At 39.8% G+C, this 19,966-nt stretch overlaps 1 protein-coding gene across 1 annotated transcript in view; it reads right to left on the reverse strand.

The window, feature by feature from the left end:
* The window catches only part of LOC139390481 (protocadherin-11 X-linked-like), a 306,369-nt gene that overhangs the window by 151,312 nt on the left and 135,091 nt on the right, over positions 1–19,966 (reverse strand). Inside the window, exon 4 of the mRNA XM_071137613.1 lies at positions 18,092–18,151. Coding sequence (XP_070993714.1) covers positions 18,092–18,151 — 60 coding nt within the window. The remainder of the gene's footprint in view (positions 1–18,091; positions 18,152–19,966) is intronic.

Below are 19,966 nucleotides of genomic sequence, written 5' to 3' on the forward strand. Positions count from 1 at the left end.
AATACCATTCTGCAATAACATACTGTAATAACATACTGTGATACCATACTGTAATAAAATACTATAATTCCATACTGTAATAACATACTGTAATACCAAGGGATGTAATACCATACTGTAATACTATGGACTGTAATAACATACTGTGATACCATACTGTATTACCATACTGTAATACCATACTGTAATACCATACTGTAATAACAAACAGTAATAACATACTGTAATAACGTACTGTGATACCATACTGTAATACCATGCTGTAATACCATACTGTAATTCGATACTGTAATACCATACTGTAATAACATACTGTAATACCATACTGTAATAACATACTGTAATTCCAAGGACTATAATAACATACTGTAATACCATACTGTAATACCATACTGTAATACTAAGGACTGTAATACCATACAGTAATAACATACTGTAATACCATACTGTAATAACATACTGTAATACTAAGGACTGTAATAACATACTGTGATAACATACTGTGATACCATACTGTAATACCATACTGGAATAACATACTGTAATACCATACTGTAATACCATACTGTAGTACCATACTGTAATACCATACTGTAATAACATACTGTAATACCATACTGTAATAACATACAGTAATAACATACTGTAATACCATGCTGTAATAGCCTACTGTAATAACATACTGTAATACCATCCTGTAATACCATACTGTGATACCATTCTGTAATAACAAACTGTAATAACATACTGTAATAGCATACTGTGATATCATACTGTAATACCATCCTGTAATACCATACTGTGATACCATTCTGTAATAACAAACTGTAATAACATACTGTAATAACATACTGTGATACCACACTGTATTACCTGACATGATGACTCCTTGCTGTCCCCAGTCCACCTGGCCGTGCTGCTGCTCCAGTTTCAACTGTTCTGCCTTATTATTATTCGGCCATGCTGGTCATTTATGAACATTTGAACATCTTGGCCATGTTCTGTTATAATCTCCACCCGGCACAGCCAGAAGAGGACTGGCCACCCCACATATGCTCTCTCTAATTCTCTCTTTCTTTCTCTCTCTCGGAGGACCTGAGCCCTAGGACCATGCCCCAGGACTACCTGACATGATGACTATTTGCTGTCCCCAGTCCACCTGACCGTGCTGCCGCTCCAGTTTCAACTGTTCTGCCTTATTATTATTATTCGACCATGCTGGTCATTTATGAACATTTGAACATCTTGACCATGTTCTGTTATAATCTCCACCCGGCACAGCCAGAAGAGGACTGGCCACTCCACATAGCCTGGTTCCTCTCTAGGTTTCTTCCTAGATTTTGGCCTTTCTAGGGAGTTTTTCCTTGCCACCGTGCTTCTACACCTGCATTGCTTGCTGTTTGGGGTTTTAGGCTGGGTTTCTGTACAGCACTTTGAGATATCAGCTGATGTACGAAGGGCTATATAGATACATTTGATTTGATTTGATTTAATTTGATATTACCATACTGTAATACCATACTGTAATACCATACTGTAATAACAAACTGTAATAACATACTGTAATACCATACTGTAATACCATACTGTAATAACAAACTGTAATAACATACTGTGATACCATACTGTAACACCATACTGTAATAACAAACTGTAATACCATACTGTAATATCATACTGTAATACCATACTGTTATAACAAACTGTAATAACATACTGTGATACCATACTGTAATACCATACTGTAATACCATACTGTAATAACATACTGTAATACCATACTGTAATAACATACTGTAATACCAAGGACTATAATAACATACTGTAATACCATACTGTAATACCATACTGTAATAACATACTGTAATACCATACTGTAATACCATACTGTAACACCATACTGTAATAACATACTGTAATAACATACTGTAATAACATACTGTAATACCATACTGTAATACAAAGGGAACTATGTATTTTTATTATCGTCAAGGTGTGGTCTACCTGCTCAGCATTCTTTCATTATACACTGAGTGCACAAAACATTAAGAACACCTAAAGGTGCAGGTGTTGAAAGCAATTGCCTTTAAGTGGGATCTAACAACGGTTTTAAAACACGGACCTGGGTTCGTTGATCATTTGTGAACTATTTGATCGGCTACCAGTTCAGCGACGTTTTGAAAAATATTGACGTTTTAATTTTTTGTTGTGTTTGTACTGCCTGTGTGAGTTACAGCTATGCAATGTTCATAAGAAGTGTGATACTGTAGCGAGCACAACAAAGAGCTTGTCTGGAGCACCAAGAACAGACACTTGGCTTCTGTGGTATCTCATACATATTTCATCACATTGATTTATAATGGAAGTAAAAAAAATATTAAAACAGAGTTTTTGGAATAAAAACTGGATCATAAAAAACATTGAATAATACTTTTCTCATGAAAATAATAATTAAAATGTGAGAAACAGTACTATTATTACATATTTTTTTAAGTAACACAGTGTCATTTACAATTAATGCCATCGTCTATAAACGAATGGTTAAGAAGTTCCAAAATGCAACTCTGGTGAAAGGGGATTTTCTTTCTCGTTTTAGAATCTTTAAAATTAACGATATCTGAGGAATAGATTCCTGTCCACAAGGACTTAATGGTGTTTGTTAGGCGACTCAGTGTCACAGTCTTACATGCTAACGTTAACCATTGAGGCTTCACTACGGTTCTCTTCAGGTCATTGACAACGTAGTTACATAACAACTGGAAACTAAAAGTGAAGGAAAAGTATGAAGCATAAATAAACCAGCAAAAGCTACTGCACACATCTGATTATTTTCTTAATGTCATTTTTATTTATCCAAGTTGTCCAGTCAGAATACGTATTTTACGAGGGAGACCTGGCCAGTACCAGATTGTGGAAACATTGGTACTTAAATCAAAAACAGTTTAGATTTAAATGAATGTGCTTTTGAAAGGTGATGATATCACTTTCTGGAGTAGGCCTGTTCAGGTTCAAGAGGCTAATGCAGGCACCATCCATGGGACCAGGATAAACTAAAATCATGCACACAATGACATCCCATTAATAGGATGGGGCACGGCAGGAGAGTACACCGGACCGGAACGATTTCCAAGTGGATACACCCTCTGACTCTGGGGTACCTGCACTCAGCCAGCAGCGGTGATTTGACAAATTATTATGTATCAAAGAGGTCTGTACTGATTTGAGATGTAATTGATTGGATGGGAGGCAATTGAATCCCTGATTGGTTTAACTGAAGAGAAAGAAGAGAGAGAAATATAGAATGGTATGGAAGAGGAGAGGAGAGGAGAGGAGAGGAGAGGAGAGGAGAGGAGAAGAGAAGAGAAGAGAAGAGAAGAGAAGAGAAGAGAAGAGGAGAGGAGAGGAGAGGAGAGGACGGATTTGTCTTTCACTATTCAAACAGAAGAGCTATGGATGGAAATTGTATGTATTCTTACTATCGATTTGTTTCACGTCAAGGTGTGGTCTAGCTGCTCAGCATTCTTTCATTATACACTGTGTACAAAATATTGGGAACACCTTCTTAATATTGAGTTGCAACCCTTTTAGCCCTCAGAACAGCCTCAATTTGTTGGGCACGGACTACAAGGTGTCGAAAGCGTTCCACAGGGATGCTGGTCCATGTCGACTCCAATGCTTCCCACAGTTGTGTCAAGTTGGCTGGACGTCCTTTGGGTGGTGGACCATTCTCGATACACACGGGAAACTGTTGAGCATGAAAAACCAAGCAGTGTTGCAGTTCTTGACACTCTCAAACCGGTGAGCCTGGCACCTATTACCATACCCCGTTTAAAGGCACTTAAATATTTTGTCTTGCCCCTTCACCCTCTGAATGGCACACATAGACAATCCATTTCTCAACTGTCTCAAGGCTTAAAAATCCTTCTTGAACCTGTCTCCTCCCCTACATCTATACTGATTGACGTGGATTTAACAGGTGACATTAATAAGGGATCATAACTGACTTGACTAGTGAAATAAGCGTTGGATTCACCTGGTTAGTCTATGTCATGGAAATAGTAGGAGATTCCTAACATGTTGTACACTCAGAGTATATCTTCAAACTACGAGAAGCTCGAGTCTTAATTCACCTATCAATTGATATCATCATTAACCTTTGTTGTGGGATTCATGGCACTGGGGAGGTGACATCTTTAGTTAAAAATGGAGGATAGCCGGCAGACTAGCAAGGCCTCCAGAGGATTGGCTCAACCTCATAAACCATTATAGTAGGGACATTATGAGAGCAAAGCACTGCCTGAAACGACGTACAGAATACCAACCACATAAGAGCCTGTGAAATGAACATGATCCCAACCACATCTTTATATTTTGTGGAACAACAAAATTATGACTGTGCACTACAACACAATGCAATCAATTAAAAAAATAATAATCATATAAAATAAAAGGATTGTATTATTTTATTTTTTTACAGAAAACAGTCTGCTTTATTTTTCAATTACAATATGATCGATCATTTATTCATCCTCCTGATCTGTAAGAGTGTATAGTAATGTCTATAATTCAATTTTTGGTTGCCAAAAGTAGTCACCGGGAAATTATAGACAGGAGGTAAATTTCATGTAAGATGTACACTTAATGTTGTCATTATATTTCGCAGTCCCCTGCGGTCCTCACACGGTCATAATATCCGTGAACGTTCAGGAAGGATTCATAACGCGTTGACTTAGTCCACATTTTGATGAGTTACAGCCTGGATTCAAAATGGACGAAATACCACATCATGTCAAAGTGTAAAACATGTTTTTATTTTATTTATTTGTGCAAATGTATTGAAAAATAAATACATACTTATCTCATTTATATAAATATTCACAACCCTGAGTCTATGCTTTGTAGAAGCACCTTTGGCAGAGGGTATTTCTGGGTAAGTCTCTAAGAGCTTTCTACACCTCGATTTGCCCATTATTCTTAAAAAAAAAAAAATTCAAGCATTGTAAAATTGCTTGTTGATCATTGTTAGATAACAATTTGCAGGTCTTGCCATAAATTTTCAAGACATATTTAAGTCAAAACTGTAACTAGGCCACTCCAGGGACATTCACTGTCTTATTGGTAAGCAACTCCAGTGAAGATGTAGCCTTTAGGTTATTGTCCTGTTATTAACATCTCCTATTGTCTGGTGGAAATCAGACTGAACCAGGTTTTCCTCTAGGATTTTGCCTGTACTTAGTTCCATTCCGTTAATTTTTTTATCCTGAAAAACTCACCAGTCCTTAATGATTACAAGCATTCCCATAACACGATGCAGCCACCACTATGCTTGAAAATATGGAGTGTGGTACTCAGTAATGTGTTGTATTGGATTTGCTCCAGTCCTAACACTGTGTTCAGGATTATTTTTTTTATTGCTTTGCCACATTTTTTTGCAGTATTGCGTTAGTACCTTGTTGCAAACACGATACATGTTTTGGAACATGTACAGGCTTCCTTCTTTACCTTCTGTCACAGGTTTTTCCAACTGCTTACACACAAAATCCTTTCATGTCACATGATTTTTGAAACCTCTCACTCAAAGTGCAAAACTGAAAGTACTGCACTGCATTGAATGAATGAGGTTGGTTATCATGCTGTACTACATTGTTTTTGTACATTGTTTACAGTTCCTATGCTGAACACAGACTGTGTTTGAATTCTGTCCAGAGTGGAAAGGAAAAGACATCATGGAGGACGAGGACGCTTGTTTACAGATGTACAAGAGACTGCAATTATAAATATGGTTTTGGCCAAAAATGCAATTAGGATTCGAGAGATAAGAGTGCATATCTTGAATAATGACACCATATTTAACAACATCAATGCATCCTCAAACGGCACCGAGTGACAATGAAACAACTTTACAAGGTGCCATTTGAAAGAAACTCTGACAGAGTCAAGAATATGTTTGGCTTCAACCTCACCAAAACCAGGCGCCGTGGAAGAAATGTAATAGGACAGAGGGCAATTACCAATGTCCCTGGACAGCGTGGGGGTAATATAACTATGTGTGCTGCCATCACTCAAAACGGGGTCCTCCATCACAATGCCACACTGGGTCCGTACAACACCGGCCATATGCTCACTTTTCTGGATGCAATTTACACAATGCTTGTCCCTGATCCAGATCAGGAGCCTGCTAGATTTGTGGTTTTATGGGACAATGTTAGTTTTCACCGGGCTGTTCTGGTCCAAAACTGGTTTGCCACCCATACACAATTTGTAGTTTTGTACCTACCCCCATATTCACCATCTCTAAATCCCAAAGAGGAATTATTCTCAGCCTGGAGCTGGACAGTGTATGATCGCCAACCCTATGTCGCTTCTCCAGGCAATGGAGGACGCATGTGGGGACATAGAGGTTGCCTCTGTCCAAGGTTGGATACGCCATGCTAGGAGATACTTCCCTCCATGTGGGACAATAGAGGTTGCCTCTGTCCAAGGTTGGATACGCCATGCTAGGAGATACTTCCCTCCATGTGGGGACATAGAGGTTGCCTCTGTCCAAGGTTGGATACGCCATGCTAGGAGATACTTCCCTCGATGTTTGGCAAGAGAAAACGTATCTTGTGATGTGGACGAAGTATTGTGGCCAGACCCAGGACGGAGAAGAGATGAAGCGTAGCTTAGTACTGGTGCCCCCCCCCCTACCAATTCCTGGACTGACCCCCAGGGACCCCACACACACAATTGTGTTCTTTATTGTATTCTGAAGAATATACTTTTGGTTTACATATGTTTATGGTTTTGTTGTATGCTACTGTATACAACAGTAATGTTTGGCCTAATAAATATTTTCTGTTTCTACATTGCATTGGTGTTTACAGTGTACTTGTTACCCCTCTCAGCAGATGACTTTCACTGTAGAACATTGCATTGGTGTTTACAGTGTACTTGTTACCCCTCTCAGCAGATGACTTTCACTGTAGAACATTGTATTGGTGTTTACAGTGTACTTGTTACCCTTCTCAGCAGATTACTTTCACTGTAGAACATTGCATTGGTGTTTACAGTGTACTTGTTACCCCTCTCAGCAGATTACTTTCACTGTAGAACATTGTATTGGTGTTTACAGTGTACTTGTTACCCCTCTCAGCAGATTACTTTCACTGTAGAACATTGTATTGGTGTTTACAGTGTACTTGTTACCCTTCTCAGCAGATTACTTTCACTGTAGAACATTGCATTGGTGTTTACAGTGTACTTGTTACCCCTCTCAGCAGATTACTTTCACTGTAGAACATTGTATTGGTGTTTACAGTGTACTTGGTACCCCTCTCAGCAGATGACTTTCACTGTAGAACATTGTATTGGTGTTTACAGTGTACTTGTTACCCCTCTCAGCAGATGACTTTCACTGTAGAACATTGTATTGGTGTTTACAGTGTACCTGTTACCCCTCTCAGCAGATTACTTTCACTGTAGAACATTGTATTGGTGTTTACAGTGTACTTGTTACCCTTCTCAGCAGATTACTTTCACTGTAGAACATTGCATTGGTGTTTACAGTGTACTTGTTACCCCTCTCAGCAGATTACTTTCACTGTAGAACATTGTATTGGTGTTTACAGTGTACTTGTTACCCCTCTCAGCAGATGACTTTCACTGTAGAACATTGTATTGGTGTTTACAGTGTACTTGTTACCCTTCTCAGCAGATTACTTTCACTGTAGAACATTGTATTGGTGTTTACAGTGTACTTGTTACCCTTCTCAGCAGATTACTTTCACTGTAGAACATTGTATTGGTGTTTACAGTGTACTTGTTACCCCTCTCAGCAGATGACTTTCACTGTAGAACATTGTATTGAAATGTAGATATAAGCCTATGAAAGACCAAAGAGCTTTAGATTTAGAACAACAGTGTTTACATGGCATTTCCAAAAATGTACTATTATGAAAGCAGTGTTTGTCATTTGATGCCAATGCTTCATTCTGACGTGTGTTTATGGCATTTTGAATGCAGAGTTACATTTTGAAGGAGATGTGAGGCATTTTGCATTTTGTTTATGCAGTTTAGGGAATTGTGTGTAGAGTTTTGAAAAAAGGAGACAGTTTTGAAAACATGTGTAAGCAGTTGGAAAAAAACTGTAATTAGGTTATTATTGTGGAGTAACTACAACGTTGTTGATCCATCCTCAGTTTTCTCCTGTCACAGCCATTAAACACTCTCTAACTGTTTTAGTCACCATTGGCCTCAAGGTGAAATCCCTGAGCAGTGGCCTTCCTCTCTGGGCAACTGAGTTAAGAAGAACGCCTGTATCTTTGTAGTGACTGGATGTATTGATACACCATCCAAAGTGTAATGAATAACTTCACCATCAAAGGGATATTCAAAGTCGGCTTTGTTTTCTTTCTCGTCCATCTACCAATAGGTGCCCTTCTTTGTGAGGCATTGGAAAACCTCCCTGGTCTTTGAATCTGTGCTTGAAATGCTCTGCTCAATTGAGGGACCTTACAGATAATTGTGTGGGATACAGAGATGATGTAGTCATTCAAAAATCATGTTAATCCCTATTTTATTTTTTTGCACACAGAGTGAGTCCGTGCAACTGATCGTATAACTTGTTAAGCACATTTTTACTCCTGAACCGAGTTACGGCTTGCCATAACAAAAGGGGTTAAATACTTATTGACCCGATAAGTATTCAATTTGTAAAAGAAATGTTCAAAACCTTATTCTACTTTGACATTATGGGGGTATTGCGCATGAGGCCAGTGACCCCAAAAAATCTCAATGGAAACTAATTTTAAATTCAGGCTGTAGTACAACATAATGTGGGGGGGGGGGTACAGTCAAGGGGGTGTGTCTACTTTCTGAAGGCAATGTGCAGCAGCTATACCAGTGTTTCTGTCTATGACTTGTCATGGACACCATGTAATGAGCCATGTTATATTGGAGGCTCTGCAGATAGGGAGGCTCTGCAGATATGGAGGCTCTGCAGATAGGGAGGCTCTGCAGAGATAGGGAGGCTCTGCAGAGATAGGGAGGCTCTGCAGATATGGAGGCTCTGCAGATAGGGAGGCTCTGCAGAGATAGGGAGGCTCTGCAGAGATAGGGAGGCTCTGCAGATAGGGAGGCTCTGCAGAGATAGGGAGGCTCTGCAGAGATAGGGAGGCTCTGCAGAGATAGGGAGGCTCTGCAGAGATATGGAGGCTCTGCAGATAGGGAGGTTCTGCAGAGATAGGGAGGCTCTGCAGAGATAGGGAGGCTCTGCAGAGATAGGGAGGCTCTGCAGATAGGGAGGCTCTGCAGAGATAGGGAGGCTCTGCAGAGATAGGGAGGCTCTGCAGAGATAGGGAGGCTCTGCAGAGATAGGGAGGCTCTGCAGAGATAGGGAGGCTCTGCAGAGATAGGGAGGCTCTGCAGAGATAGGGAGGCTCTGCAGAGATAGGGAGGCTCTGCAGATAGGGAGGCTCTGCAGAGATAGGGAGGCTCTGCAGAGATATGGAGGCTCTGCAGAGATAGGGAGGCTCTGCAGAGATAGGGAGGCTCTGCAGAGATAGGGAGGCTCTGCAGAGATAGGGAGGCTCTGCAGAGATAGGGAGGCTCTGCAGATAGGGAGGCTCTGCAGAGATAGGGAGGCTCTGCAGATAGGGAGGCTCTGCAGAGATAGGGAGGCTCTGCAGAGATAGGGAGGCTCTGCAGAGATAGGGAGGCTCTGCAGAGATAGGGAGGCTCTGCAGATATGGAGGCTCTGCAGAGATAGGGAGGCTCTGCAGAGATAGGGAGGCTCTGCAGAGATAGGGAGGCTCTGCAGAGATAGGGAGGCTCTGCAGAGATAGGGAGGCTCTGCAGAGATAGGGAGGCTCTGCAGAGATAGGGAGGCTCTGCAGAGATAGGGAGGCTCTGCAGAGATAGGGAGGCTCTGCAGATAGGGAGGCTCTGCAGAGATAGGGAGGCTCTGCAGAGATAGGGAGGCTCTGCAGAGATAGGGAGGCTCTGCAGAGATAGGGAGGCTCTGCAGATATGGAGGCTCTGCAGAGATAGGGAGGCTCTGCAGAGATAGGGAGGCTCTGCAGAGATAGGGAGGCTCTGCAGAGATAGGGAGGCTCTGCAGAGCTAGGGAGGCTCTGCAGAGATAGGGAGGCTCTGCAGATAGGGAGGCTCTGCAGAGATAGGGAGGCTCTGCAGAGATAGGGAGGCTCTGCAGAGATAGGGAGGCTCAGCAGAGATAGGGAGGCTCTGCAGAGATAGGGAGGCTCTGCAGAGATAGGGAGGCTCTGCAGAGATAGGGAGGCTCTGCAGAGATAGGGAGGCTCTGCAGAGATAGGGAGGCTCTGCAGAGATAGGGAGGCTCTGCAGAGATAGGGAGGCTCTGCAGAGATAGGGAGGCTCTGCAGATAGGCCAAAACAGAACAGCAGAAAGAAGAAAAAAAAAAAAAAAAGAGAAACATCTCCAGTTGGTCGCCGCAATGTGCCGACTGTGTTTCTGTCTTCCTTTCCGGCATTGGCAAGCTGGCAACACAGCATAGCTCTACCTGTTGCCTTCTGACATGGACATGCTGTGTTCGCTGGTGACAGCTGCTGCACAGGACCGGACCCAGAGGTCACAAATGACCTTTCGGACTGTCTTTTTTTTTTTTTTTTCAGTCACACCACATATTTGTCATACGATGTCCACCGATGCAACCCGGAGCGCCACAATGGGACCATGGAGTGGGTGCAGGGTGCTGTGAATGTTCCCGCTTGTCCTGCAGGATCAACTTTACCTGAGATGAAATGTGTGGTTGTGTGTTTGTGTGTGCTTGTGTGTGAGTGCATGTGTGTGTGCATTTGTGTGTGTGTTTGTGTGTGTGTGTGTTTGTATGTGTGTGTGTGTGTGTGTGTATGTGTGTGTGTGTGTGTGTGTGTGTGTGTGTGTGTGTGTGTGTGTGTGTGTGTGTGTGTGTGTGAGTGCATGCTTGTGTGTGTGTGTGTGTGTGTGTGTTTGTGTGTGTACATGCATGGGCTTGTGAGTCTCCTAGGCCCTCTATGACTCCCATGGACTGCTGCTTTGGGTTTAACTCTAACCCTTCACTAACCCTTCTGTTTAACTCTAATCCTAACCCTTCATTTTAGCTCTAATTCTAACCCTTCAGTTTATCTCTAACCCGAACCCTTCAGTTTAACTCTAATCCTAACTCTTCAGTTTATCACTAATCCTAACCCTTCAGTTTAACTCTAATCCTAACCCTTCAGTTTAACTCTAACCCTAACCCTTCAGTTTAACTCTAATCCTAACCCTTCAGTTTAACTCTAATCCTAACCCTTCAGTTTAACTCTAATCCTAACCCTTCAGTTTAACTCTAATCCTAACCCTAACCCTTCAGTTTAACTTTAATCCTAACCCTAACCCTTCAGTTTAACTCTAATCCAAACCCTAACCCTTAATTTTAGCTCTAATCCTAACCCTTCAGTTTAACTCTAATCCTAACCCTAAACCTTCAGTTTAACTATAATCCTAACCCTTCAGTTTAACTCTAATCCCAACCCTTCAGTTTAACTCTAATCCCGACCCTTCATTTTAGCTCTAATCCTAACCCTAACCCTTCTGTTTAACTCTAATCCTAACCCTTCAGTTTAGCTCTAACTAATCCTAACCCTTCAGTTTAGCTCTAACTAATCCTAACCCTTCAGTTGAACTCTAATCCTAATCCTTCAGTTTAACTCTAACCCTAACCCTTCAGTTTAACTCTAACCCTAACCCTTCAGTTTAACTCTAATCCTAACCCTTCAGTTTAACTCTAATCCTAACCCTAACCCTTCAGTTTAACTCTAATCCTAACCCTTCAGTTTAACTCTAATCCTAACCCTAACCCTTCAGTTTAACTCTAATCCTAATCCTAACCCTTCAGTTTATCACTAATCCTAACCCTAACCCTTCAGTTTGTCACTAATCCTAACCCTAACCCTTCAGTTTAACTCTAATCCTAATCCTTCAGTTTAGCTCTAACTAATCCTAACCCTTAAATTGAACTCTAATCCTAATCCTTCAGTTTAACTCTAATCCTAATCCTTCAGTTTATCTCTAATCCTAACCCTTCAATTGAACTCTAATCCTAATCCTTCAATTTAACTCTAACCCTAACCCTTCAGTTTAACTCTAATCCTAACCCTTCAGTTTAACTCTAATCCTAACCCTAACCCTTCAGTTTATCACTAATCCTAACCCTAACCCTTCAGTTTATCACTAATCCTAACCCTAACCCTTCAGTTTAACTCTAATCCTAACCCTAACCCTTCAGTTTAACGCTAACACTGACCCTAGAGTTTAGCGTGGTAATTGCTGCATTACTAGCCCTGTTGTTTGGCTGCTGGAGGCATTGCATTTTATTATACTGTATGAATCATCATTAAGAAGTGCTCATTCACCAGCATGTTCCCCTGGCATCAAGACCCTGCCAACAGTTTATACATAGATGTGTTATCCAGAGATGATATTATAGGTGAATATCCCAAACTTGAATAAATGTATCTACTTTGACATTCACGGCTTGTTCTTTGAGGTTTAGGCCGGGAATCTGCTGATTTTAACAGCTGATTTAAAAAAGGGCTTCATAAAATACATTTAATTAGATTAATTTATACCAGGATACTCCTCCACTGTGTGCTAAACATATATAATTATCTTGTATATTGTATAGTGGACTGGCCAAGCATGCTAGATAAATAATGTGTTAGCAGCATGGATACCAGGGTCACTCGGCATGTGTGCGATTGGAAAAAAAACACTGTGTGATATGACATCATGGAATGTGCCACCAAAATGACCCCTTTTCCCTTCGTAGTGCACTACTTTTGGCCATAGAGCTAAGGGAACCTGGTCAAAAGTAGTGCACTATATAGGTAATAGGGTGCAATTTGTGACGCTCCTATGGTTTCATGAGAAGGGATGTTTAATGATTTGTGTTTGCCATAGTAATTCCATGAACCTGGCAGTGACAGGGTTGGGCATGCAACCCCATACAGGGAGAGGTGGATGAACCAGTCCCCTTCCATCATCCCAACCATCTGCCATCCGTCTCCCCTGTTACACTATACACAAAATATGAACTAATTTCATTATTGAAGATTTAGTACAAAATACGGACTCATTTCATTATTTAATATTTACTGCTGTAAGGAGAAGAAAAAAAAAAGAGTTTTATTCAGAATCCTCTTGAGCTGTTCGCAATATGTCTTACAATGTGCTTGCCTCTAGAAATATTATAGCCTCCCCCTCGCCCTCCCCTTCTCAAAAACAGAAGAGGGGTTTCGCTGTTCAATTATTCACTGATATACAAGAGATTTTTTCTATGAGTCTTTATATTTTAACCAAGAAGACACCAAATGAAGAAGATCAAAAAAAACTGTTTGTTGAGATTGAATAAGGGAGGGAGGGACTGGAGGACCATGCATTTAATGTGAGCAATTATTGTAGATGAACAATGTTCAGACCCAAGAGGATAGTCAGTAGTTTAACAATGTTCAGACCCCAGAGGATATCAGAATGTGATGTATGGCTTTTGGAGTACAATCACTATGGAAACCAGAAATCCTATTCCCTATTAAAGTGCACTAGTTTTAGTGCACTACCCCACAGGGCTCTGGTTAAAAATAGTGCACTATGTAGGGATTATAGTGCTTTTTGGGACGCGGCCCCAAAGTTTTTGCCACCCACTCGGACAGCCGTTAATCATCTTCTTTCCCTTTAGATACTGGCACTGCAGAATTTGGCCAATGTGTCAAGAAGCAATTATGTATACTTAGTGCTCTCTCCCACCCTCCCCTCCCCTCTCTTTTTTCTCTCTCACACTCTTTATATAATCACAGCGCTGGAGAGCCGTTTATTCTTCTCTCTCTCTCTCTCTCTTTCTCTCTCTCTCTCTTTCTCTCTCTCTCTCTTTCTCTCTCTCTCTCTCTCTCTCTCTCTCTGTTCATTTTTTAAATATATTTTGGTTGACGGCCAGACGCAACACAATGCAGGCTGAGGAAGTAAACAGGAATATCCTAAACTTCAATATAATCAAGCGTTCCTTGTAATCTAAATCACCTTTTCTCTCATTGATTTCTTACATATTCATTATGCCACTCTGATTGACTGTAAATGACCGTACGGGTTCTGTACACTCCGTGTGTAACGTTCTGTGAATCCGGATCACGGAGAGCAATGTGAGTGGACGGGACGAGAACATATGTTCCACTGGTATTGAGGCAATTGCAAATCTCCAAAGTGGCGTTCTTCGCTTCATTATATTTTACATCCAGATCAGTTGTTTTATAGAGTGAGGGCTGATGAGAGAGGCGACGTGGGACATTGCAAACGCTTCCTAAAATCTCAAGGACAGTATATGCATGCAGATTATTCCTGGTGATATGCCACCCTTTTTCCCGATATAGTGCACTACTTTTGATCAGGGCACATAACACCCTATTCCCTATATAGTGCACTACTTTTGACCAGGGCCCAATGGCACCCTATTCCTTATATAATGGCCAGAGACTTACACATAATATCTGTCCCAAATGACAACCTATTCCCTATAGTCAAAAGTAGTGCACTATATAGGGAATAGGGTATCATTTGAGACTATCATGATGGCTGAGCTGGTCTTATCAGAGATGAACGGTTATGATTCAGGACCATGTGAAGGACGTGGTTCTGATTCCATTCTCGTGTTTTTTTGTTGTTGTTTTTCTGTTGTTGTGCCGATTGACTCTGGACCAAGCTGATTACCACGCTCATTATTTCCCGATGACAGGGACAGCATCGCGTTGTTATTACTTACTGTCATACGCAGCGTGACACGCCACGACGTAGCGGACACTCGGCAGCTTTCAACGGCTCAACAGTCACTTTAGAAAGCTATCCGAGCATTAAAGGTGCAGACTGGGATTTGGTTATCTAGCTGTTCGATGGTCATTTCAATTGTACATTTTCGACCATTGATTCTTGAAGAATATAAATTATAAGTAACCTGTGAGTATATCACAACTGTCAGTAACTTTATCATTAACCCATGATATTATCGTTTTTTCCCCTCCGTTGTTTACAAAGTCAAAACAAATAAAGTATAGCTTCAGAATATATTTAAATCTACATATTGGATAGCATGAACTGTCAGTCCTCGCATCTAGAGCGCTGTCAATGAATATGAGAGGTTTTACATTACTCTAGCCCCATCCCGCAGCTGTGTACGGAAACCAGTGGCGAGCAAACATTTTGTTGTTTTTCCAATCCCAGATTGTAGCTTTTAGGCCGAAAAGAGGTGTAGTTTCAGCTGAACACATGATGACAGGCTGTCAGACTGCCCTCTCCACGGACTTTATTTTAACCATGACTTAGGCTTCAAAGGAGTTTTTTTTTTGTTGTTTTTTTTAAACTCTTGACCGTGCCACTCAACCAGAAAAGGACATGGGCATTTTGACACTTTTTTTTCCCTAAGTGAACTGGAAGACGTGAGAGGATTTCACTACATAGCACATTATCACGTTCACCAGTGGCAGCAGTGGCAGAGTCAAGTTGAAAGTTAGTTCGATGTGTGATGATTACTTGAATAAGTCTGGAGGATGGTGGATAAAAAAAAAAAACTTTGCATAGCCTAGTGGGAAATCAATGAATACATTTGAAATTCTCACATCATGTCAAAAAAAGTGCTTCTTCTAATTTGCATGTATAATGTGAGCAGTAATTCTTAATTATAACAAAATACATAGTGTGGATATCATTAATATAATTTAACGGGAAAAATATAATTTTTGCATTAGTTACACATCTCTCAGTGAACAAACAAAATCCAGCTTTACTACATCCAGCACATAGACATATGGATATCAAATATACTGTATCCTGTATAGGTCTATATAGAGTAATATACTGTATCCTGTATAGGTCTATATAGAGTAATATACTGTATCCTGTATAGGTCTATATAGAGTAATATACTGTATCCTATAGTAATATACTGTATCCTGTATAGGTCTATATAGAGTAATATACTGTATCCTGTATAGGTTAATATAGAGTAATATACTGTATCCTATAGTAATATACTGTATCCAATAGTAATATATTGTATCCAATAGTAATATACTGTATCCTATAGTAATATACTGTATCCTGTATAGGTCTATATAGAGTAATATACTGTATCCTGTATAGGTCTATATAGAGTAATATACTGTATCCTGTATAGGTCTATATAGAGTAATATACTGTATCCTGTAGTAATATACTGTATCCAGTAGTAATATACTGTGTCCAATAGTAATATAGTGTATCCTGTATAGGTGTATATAGAGTAATATACTGTATCCTATAGTAATATACTGTATCCTGTATAGGTCTATATAGAGTAATATACTGTATACTGTATAGGTCTATATAGAGTAATATACTGTATCCTATAGTAATATACTGTATCCTGTATAGGTCTATATAGAGTAATATACTGTATCCTGTATAGGTCTATATAGAGTAATATACTGTATCCTGTATAGGTCTATATAGAGTAATATACTGTATCCTGTATAGGTCTATATAGAGTAATATACTGTATCCTATAGTAATATACTGTATCCAATAGTAATATACTGTATCCAATAGTAATATACTGTATCCTGTATAGGTGTATATAGAGTAATATACTGTATCCTATAGTAATATACTGTATCCTGTATAGGTTAATATAGAGTAATATACTGTATCCTGTATAGATCTATATAGAGTAATATACTGTATCCTGTATAGGTCTATATAGAGTAATATACTGTATCCTATAGTAATAAACTGTATCCAATAGTAATATACTGTATCCACTAGTAATATACTGTATCCTGTATAGGTGTATATAGAGTAATATACTGTATCCTATAGTAATATACTGTATCCTGTAGTAATATACTGTATCCTGTATAGTTTATTCAGAGTAATATACTGTATCCTGTATAGGTCTATATAGAGTAATATACTGTATCCTATAGTAATATACTGTATCCTGTATAGGTCTATATAGAGTAATATACTGTATCCTGTATAGGTCTATATAGAGTAATATACTGTATCCTGTATAGGTCTATATAGAGTAATATACTGTATCCTGTATAGGTGTAGATAGAGTAATATACTGTATCCTATAGTAATATACTGTATCCTGTATAGGTTAATATAGAGTAATATACTGTATCCTGTATAGGTCTATATAGAGTAATATACTGTATCCTATAGTAATATACTGTATCCTGTATAGGTCTATATAGAGTAATATACTGTATCCTGTATAGGTCTATATAGAGTAATATACTGTATCCTGTATAGGTCTATATAGAGTAATATACTGTATCCTGTATAGATCTATATAGAGTAATATACTGTATCCTATGGTAATATACTGTATCCAATAGTAATATACTGTATCCTGTAGTAATATACTGTATCCTGTATAATTTATTCAGAGTAATATACTGTATCCTGTTTAGGTCTATATAGAGTAATATACTGTATCCTGTATAGGTCTATATAGAGTAATATACTGTATCCTGTATAGGTCTATATAGAGTAATATACTGTATCCTATAGTAATATACTGTATCCTGTATAGGTTAATATAGAGTAATATACTGTATCCTGTATAGGTCTATATAGAGTAATATACTGTATCCTGTATAGGTCTATATAGAGTAATATACTGTATCCTGTATAGGTTAATATAGAGTAATATACTGTATCCTGTATAGGTCTATATAGAGTAATATACTGTATCCTGTAGTAATATACTGTATCCTGTATAGGTCTATATAGAGTAATATACTGTATCCTATAGTAATATACTGTATCCTGTATAGGTTAATATAGAGTAATATACTGTATCCTGTATAGGTCTATATAGAGTAATATACTGTATCCTGTATAGGTCTATATAGAGTAATATACTGTATCCTATAGTAATATACTGTATCCAATAGTAATATACTGTATCCTGTATAGGTTAATATAGAGTAATATACTGTATCCTATAGTAATATACTGTATCCTGTATAGGTGTATATAGAGTAATATACTGTATCCTGTATAGGTCTAGTGAGAGCTTACCTTATGGGGACACGTGGATGCGTTTGAGTTCAAGGACTTTTCCGGTGTCTGGCCCTGATTCTACAAGATAGAAAAACACATTATCAGAAACATGCTTACTGTGGAAAGCCATTTCCAACACAACACCATTTGTGACAGTAGGTTTTTCCGTCCCAAATGGCACCCTTTCCCCCCCCCCCCCCTAAATAGTGCACTTCTTTTGACGAAGACCCAATGGAACAGAGTGCCATTTGGGACAAACCGTAGATGCTGCTTATTTTCTCTCCGTTATTCTCTGGACCATACAGAGTTTACGTGACCCTACTATATCAACAGGTTTTAGCCGTTTCCTAATCCAAGAATACAACTGCACTGTTGGCTGTAGATGTTTATCTTGAAAATATAATCTTGATTTGCTTTCACAGGGTATAATAACGTTGTTGGTTTTTTGTGGGGTTTTTTTGTGTTTTTTTGTTTGCTTTATGGGAAGACTTACAAACCTTCTTTAGCAGTCAGATGAGTCCACATCACATATGGATTGACTACTTAGAACTTATAGTCAGATGATGATCTTTTTTCTCCGTTTCTTTCTGATACAGCGATGCATCATCCGGATGCAAGAAAACAGCATTAAAATAATCCACCAAGGTACGTCGTCAAGCCAACAACAACAGATGGTCCTGCTGTTTGTGATTATGCCGAGATGCTCAAGTGTTTGCATAAACACAATTTTTCCAGGGTAACGTACTCCTTCTCACGCGCAATGTTGAGCCTAACAATGACTGAACCACTAATAACAGGGGGAATGAACAGGCCTCACATGGAATGGAGAGGGGCTTCACAGACTACCCCCCCCCCCCCCCCCCCGAAACCTTAACTAGCTACTTCAGGAGGCCACATTGATTCCAAGTAGGTGTCAGCCATTAGCCCCTCATATTCAATTATGTTACCGGGGTACCGCCTAATACTCCCTGACACCATTAATGTCTTCCTTATGGAATCACCAGGAGAGAAGAGACACAGAACTGTCCAGACTACCAACATCTATATTTCATCACGACTTAAAGAGAGTCTAGGGGTGAGGGAGAGAGAGACGAGAGAGAACCACACTCACACACACACACACACACACACACACACACAAAGCACACACACACAAAGCACACACACACACAAAGCACACACACACACACACACACACACACAAACACACACACACACACACACACACACACAAAGCACACACACACAAAGCACACACACAAAGCACACACACACACACACACACACACACACACACAAAGCACACACACACACACAAAGCACACAAAGCACACACACACACACACACACACACACAAAGCACACACACACAACCCCAGCTAGCTAGCTTCACTGGCACTGCAGCAGCAAGCAGCGTAAACACTCATCTCATATAATATTAAAGGGCCGATGGCCAAGCGTTGGCTGTCTGAATTAGTCAAAACAATTTCCCCCCAAAGAGTAGATACTGGAGCTGTTACTATATCAGGAGATATTAACTTTCACATACAGATGACAGAATTTTTGGGAGGCAGTGCGGGAGGAGGAGTGTGTGTGTGTGTGTGTGTGTGTGTGTGTGTGTGTGTGTGTGTGTGTGAGAGTGTGAGTGTGTGTGTGAGTGTGTGAGTGTGAGTGTGAGTGTGTTTGTGTGTGTCTGTGTGTGTGCCTGTGTGTGGGTGTGTGTGTGTGCGCGCGCGCGCGTGTGTGTGTGTGTGTCTGTCTGTTTTGGGATGAGGGTATGATGAGCATGGCTCGATTAGCTCATTATGTTCGAAATGTTCAATTCTTCAACACATGCTTTTCCGTTTGTATTCCATATTCAAGTTGTTTAGTTTTCAATGATTTAATGAACTT

The sequence above is a fragment of the Oncorhynchus clarkii genome, chromosome 31 (assembly GCF_045791955.1).
Source record: "Oncorhynchus clarkii lewisi isolate Uvic-CL-2024 chromosome 31, UVic_Ocla_1.0, whole genome shotgun sequence".
NCBI classification, from domain to species: Eukaryota; Metazoa; Chordata; class Actinopteri; order Salmoniformes; family Salmonidae; genus Oncorhynchus; species Oncorhynchus clarkii.